Here is a 6,183-nt window from a genome sequence, read left to right as displayed (position 1 = left end):
AGGTACCAGGGTTGGGGTCAATTATAATTGAAATTGCTTAATGGATGATTAATTACAATTATGGCGTAATTATAATTGTAATTGTAGTTTTAATGTTGTAATCATAAGTCATTTTTTATTGAGTTTAGATACTTGACTTTGTAATTGTCAATTATAATTGAACACATGGATCCATGTTAGAGTTCTAAGTTCAGTTCTACACATATGTAGTTAACAGTTAATAAAACATGTTTCATTTCAAGCTTTCTCACATTTTATCATTTGAAACAAAAATGAAACTGAGTGTTATACTGATATAAAAAATTCTCAGACGCACACACCAAAAATATTAAAAAACTTATATTTTCATTGATTAGGAAGCCTAACAAGGAAACCAATAGATATGAAATAAATTACATGATATATATTTGTTTTTAGTGTATTTTACAGCTGATTTAGGACCAGTTATAAGAGATGCTAACAGAAAGCAAACACAAGAGGAAGGTTAACTTAATTTAGGTTATTTATTACAGTGTCAGTGATTAATTGTATATGAACTTTAGTAATTGAATATGTAATTGTAATTGACTTTGAGGTTTAAAAAAATTGTAATTGAAATGTACTTTGAAAAAATGTTGGTCATTGTAATCATAATTGAATTGTTAATTGACAATGGGTAATTGAAAATGTAATTATAACTGAAAAATGTAATTGACTCCATCCCAGGTACCCTCACATCCAGATGCAGCCCATCCCTCTGGTGGAGGTGGACTACAAGACCAACCCCAAAGCCAAACCACCTCATTCCCACTCCTCTCTCATCTACATGGCCATGCAGGCCAGTGAACAGCCCAAAGTCACTTTGTCCACCATCTATAAGTGGATCAAAGAGAACTTCTGCTACTACAGACACGCAGAGCCCACCTGGCAGGTAAGTGACACCCACTTTTATTATTTATGACTATCCATCTCCCTTCATTTATCATCACTTACTCATATTTAATCAATGGTTTTGTAATAAATATTTCTTTTATTGTGTCTTTGTTACAGAACTCTATTCGTCACACCTTGTCCCTCAACAAGAGGTTCAAGAAGGTCCCTCGACAGAAAGACGAGCCCGGCAGAGGAGGATTCTGGAAAATCAACCCAGATCACTCAGACATGTGTGTCAACAGACTTTTCAGACGCAAGAAACGTTTTCAGGGCTATCAGGACACTGCAAGCACTTCTTCTGTTAATGAAGATATGAGTCCTGAACAGAAGACCCTGTCGCCTACGGACAGTAGAGGGACCACGAGGTCTACAGAGACACTGCTTGATCTTGGTCCTGCGGCTACATGGACCTGTTATTCTCTGAGCAGTCAGAGGTAGGAGAGGTGCAGCCATTGGTGGAGGTCACAGTGGGGACAGAGACCGTACCCCAAACCCTGGATCAAGGCTTTGGTCTGAGTGAGGGCTTCTTCACATCTACCTATGACCATCCACCACCAACAACACTGACTGTCCTATAACAAACCACGTAAGAATCTTTGTAATATGTATATATTGTATTATATGTGGAAATTAGTTTTAAATTTGTATTTTTTTTTTTTGATTTTTAATTCATATTTTGTTCAGTATTTTCATTTGTCTTTTGCTATACATTTTTGTGAACTTTGTTTATATATTCGTTTTCATCATATATCTTGTTCCCTGGGACTGAAAATTCTTTTTTTTTACTTTTTCACTGAAAGTTAAGGATAATAATATCAAACCAACACAGCTCGCCCTGAAAAATGATACAATGAAGGACAGACTGAGGACACAGACTTTATTATCTTTTTTATTATCAATCTATAATGTAAGAAAGGTTTGTGTGTGTGTGTGTGTGTGTCTGTGTGTGTGTGTGTGTGTGTTTTCATAACAAAAATAGTAAATCAAAACAAAAAACTAAACATTTATACAAAAAGTACACAAAACGTCAATTATAATTTAACACATGGATCCATGTTAGAGTTCTAAGTTCAGTTCTACACATATGTAGTTAACAGTTTTTAAATCATGTTTCATTTCAAGCTTTCTCACATTTTATCATTTGAACAAAAATGAAACTGAGTGTTATACTGATATCAAAAATGCTCAGACACACACACCAAAAAAATTAAAAAAACTTATATTTTCATTGATTAGGAAGCCTAACAAGGAAACCAATAGATATGAAATAAATTACATGATATATATTTGTTTTTATTTTACAGCTGATTTAGGACCAGTTATCATAAGAGATGCTAACAGAAAGCTAACACAAGAGGAAGGTTAACTTCATTTAGGTTATTTATTACAGTGTCAGTGATTAATTGTATATGAACTTTAGTAATTGAATATGTAATTGTAATTGACATTGAGGTTTAAAAAAATTGTAATTGAAATGTAATTTGAAAAAATGTTGGTCATTGTAATCATAATTGAATTGTTAATTGACAATGGGTAATTGAAAATGTAATTATAACTGAAAAATGTAATTGACTCCAACCCAGGTACCCTCACATCCAGATGCAGCCCATCCCTCTGGTGGAGGTGGACTACAAGACCAACCCTAAAGCCAAACCACCTCATTCCCACTCCTCTCTCATCTACATGGCCATGCAGGCCAGCGAACAGCCCAAAGTCACTTTGTCCACCATCTATAAGTGGATCAAAGAGAACTTCTGCTACTACAGACACGCAGAGCCCACCTGGCAGGTAAGTGACACCCACTTTTATTATTTATGACTATCCATCTCCCTTCATTTATCATCACTTACTCATATTTGCTCAATGGTTTTATAATAAATTTTGCTTTTATTGTGTTTTTGTTACAGAACTCTATTCGTCAAACCTTGTCCCTCAACAAGAGGTTCAAGAAGGTCCCTCGACAGAAAGACGAGCCCGGCAGAGGAGGATTCTGGAAAATCAACCCAAAGGCAAAGACTTTATTATCTTTTTCATTCTCTATCTATAATGCAAGAAAGGTCTGTGTGTGTGCGTGTGTGTATTTATAACAAATATAGTAAATAAAAACAAAAAACTAAACATTTATACAAAAAGTACACAAAACGACAACAGAAATGCACAAAAATATACATAAAGGCTCCACTCAAAATAAACAAAACTTAATATTTGTACAAAAATACAAAAAATGACTCCAGAATCACATTACAATGGCAACAAAAAACAAAAATCCACAAAAAGACAACAGAAAGATACAAAATTACACTTATTGACTCCAACAAACATTACAGAAAAATACACCAAACAAAAAATGTATAAAAATGAGTAAAAAAGAACAACAAATACATTTATCTTGCGCATGTCCCATAGAAATAAACCAGGGAAATCGCACATGCTATTATACATATATATATATTTATTTTTTCCTGCAGTCTGTGCCTTTTCCTCGCCCTCTGCTTTCTTTTCTGTTTCAGGTGTCTTGATGCTGGAGATAACGGTTCCTGATCGATGGCTCACGGCTCAACTAATCTGGAACACTTTGGGCTGATCAATGTTTCGCTGCTCAACTAGTCTGGAACACTTGGATGGACTATCCTTTTATCCTATTCTGTTTGTCCCTCTGTTCACTAACCCCAACCAGTAGAAGCGGATGGCTGCCACCTCTGAACCTGGTTCCGCCGGAGATTTCTTCCTATAAAAAAGAGGGAGTTTTTTCTTCCCACTGTCGCTAAATGCTTGTTCATGTGGATCTTGTTGGGTTCTTTCTTCTTTTTATTATGGACTTTATATTTTGTATGAGGTACCAAGTGTAAAAATGTAGTATAAAAGTTTTCGATAACACATTTTCATTATTTATCTCACTTTTCTCATATTTAGCACATTTTCCTACATTTAACACAACATTTAACCACATATATAGAGGTAAAAAAATGCACTAAATCTAAATATATAAATCTAAATATAAATGGTATATGTTATATTGGTGAAGAGGTGGGTGGGACGGTTTTGTGTGTCTCTGCTTGTGCATTGGTTGAGGTTACAATGGGCGGGGTCAATTAGCATATGAACGAAACATTTAAGTTCCACATTTAGATTTAGATTTAAACATTTAGATTTAACATTTAACATTTAGATTTAGATTTAACATGAAGATTTCACATTTAGATTTAACATTTAACATTCAGATTTAACATTTAACATTCATATTTAAAATGTATATATAAAATTTAACATTTAGACTTAGATTTAACATTTAGATATAACATATAACATTTAGATTTAAAATTTAGATATAGATTTAACATTTAGATATAACATATACCATTTAGATTTAGATTTATATATTTAGATTTTATGCTTTATTTTACCTCTATATATGTGGTTAACTGTTGTGTTAAATGTAGGAAAATGTGCTAAATATGAGAAAAGTGATATAAATAATGTAAATGTGTTAGCTAAAACTTTTATACTACATTTTTACACTTACCACCCAATTATTTTGCTCAGCGCTTTGAGATTATTTACTTGTTTTTTGTACTATATAAATAAAGTTGCATTGAATTTGGTCATAATTGACAACTCTACTTAAGCTCCTCCCACTACTATACTGTAGTAGTTATATTTAAAGCTGGTGTTTTTTTTTTAAATGTGGGATTAAATAACACTGAATGATAATCAATGAAAGGAAGACTTTACATGTGAATATATTGGTTTAAATACATCATAGTGATGTGGCAGTCCAAATTCTAACAACATATTTCATTTAAAAGCTAGTTATACTTAATCAGAGGTGAAAATAACTGATTACAAAGTACTCACGTTATTGTAATTGAAATGCTTTTTATTGATACTTTTTTCAGTATATTTCTAAATCAGTGTTTTGACTTGTACTTACAGTACGTTTTAAAAAAAGTAATTTATTACTTTTCTGCCAACAGTTACTGAGTATTTTTTTATGTTAAAATGATCAACAGACTTTGTAAAACTACAAAAAATGAAATGACCAGACAACAATCAAATGCATCACACCATAGTCGACCAATCAGATTAAAGGTAATGCACGGCACCAAAACAGCATTGAATGCTGGTTCTTTTCTTAGTTTCAGAGTTCATAAATGTAGTTATACTTAGAGCTGGAGATTTTTTATTATTATTTTGAATTGAATTAATTTGTGTTATTTAATTTAAAAATTTTTTTTGGCAGAATATTCATTTTATACGCAGGTGCCTTTGTGTAAAAATAAATTAAGTTACAATTGCAAGATTTCATCTCTTCCTTTTTAAGTTTATGTTTACTGTATGCAAGGTAATCATGGCAAGATTTATTATGATCAGGTCTGTGAAAGGATAGGGCACTGCATGAGTACCTCACATAATGGTCTAATTTGTGTTTTTTGCAAGGGTGACAAAAATACTAGTCTTCAGTACTCAAGTAAAAGTATAGATACTTGAATAAAAATAACTCTGGTAAAAGTAAAAGTATTGAAGTTGCTCCCTTACTTGAGTAAAAGTAAAAAAGTACATGCTACTAAATGTACTGTACTGTAATTAAAAAGTAAAACAAATGTTCCTTCAATTATAAGACAGTGTTTTTAAACCAGCAAATTCTTTATCCTTTATTTTTTTTAAGAACTTGTAGAATACTGGTTTATGAAAACAAGTAAAATCTGTTACCCTTGAACATCTGGAGAATTTAGCACTCATAATGAACACAATTTGTAAATAAAATGTGTCAAGAAATAAAATGTTCAATAAAACCCAGAGCAGCTTTGAGTTTAACGTCCTTAAGAACTTGTGGAAAACTGGTACATGGACATAAATTAAATCTGTTACCCTATATGAACACCTGGAGAATTTAGCACTAATTATAGATTAAAATAAATGTGTAAATAAAATGTTTCAAGCTTCTCCTCCAGCTTCACGGTTGTTGGTTGTGGAAGATGACGTCACGATGTAAAAAGAAGCAATTGTGACGTCATCTTTAATGGTCATAAAATTAAGGCCGTAGCTATGGATACGTTAAAACCACTCGGCCATCCTGGCACGGTGAAAACATAGGCATATTACACTTATGTAGTGTTGGAATGGATTATTATTCATGGTTTCTTTTTGTGTGTATTATTATAATTATATATCTTTATAATCAATAATCCTGTAATTATATATCTTTATAATCAATAATCCTGTAATTATATATCTTTATAATCAATAATCCTGTAATTATATATCTTTATA

General features: G+C 32.1%; 1 protein-coding gene across 1 annotated transcript; it reads left to right on the top strand.

Annotated features, from left to right (window-relative positions):
* The first annotated feature begins 706 nt into the window (after positions 1-706).
* Positions 707-3,042, top strand: LOC114459792 (forkhead box protein J1-B-like). Its single transcript, XM_028441943.1, has 4 exons — positions 707-910; positions 1,030-1,498; positions 2,496-2,700; positions 2,820-3,042. The coding sequence occupies exons 1-2, from the start codon at positions 722-724 to the stop codon at positions 1,348-1,350; spliced, it is 510 nt and encodes a 169-aa protein (XP_028297744.1). The 5' UTR covers positions 707-721; the 3' UTR covers positions 1,351-1,498; positions 2,496-2,700; positions 2,820-3,042.
* The last annotated feature ends 3,141 nt before the right edge of the window (positions 3,043-6,183 follow it).

Source organism: Gouania willdenowi, unplaced genomic scaffold (assembly GCF_900634775.1).
Source record: "Gouania willdenowi unplaced genomic scaffold, fGouWil2.1 scaffold_345_arrow_ctg1, whole genome shotgun sequence".
NCBI lineage: Eukaryota > Metazoa > Chordata > Actinopteri > Blenniiformes > Gobiesocidae > Gouania > Gouania willdenowi.
Note: the sequence above shows the minus strand (reverse complement) of the source record. Positions and strands in the feature narration are given on the sequence as shown.

Excerpts from the sequence above, each read along its gene's own strand:
- LOC114459792 (XM_028441943.1), top strand. The coding sequence starts at position 722 with ATGCAGCCCATCCCTCTGGTGGAGGTGGACTACAAGACCAACCCCAAA. Across the intron at positions 911-1,029 it reads ACGCAGAGCCCACCTGGCAG|AACTCTATTCGTCACACCTT; the intron begins GTAAGTGACACC and ends TCTTTGTTACAG.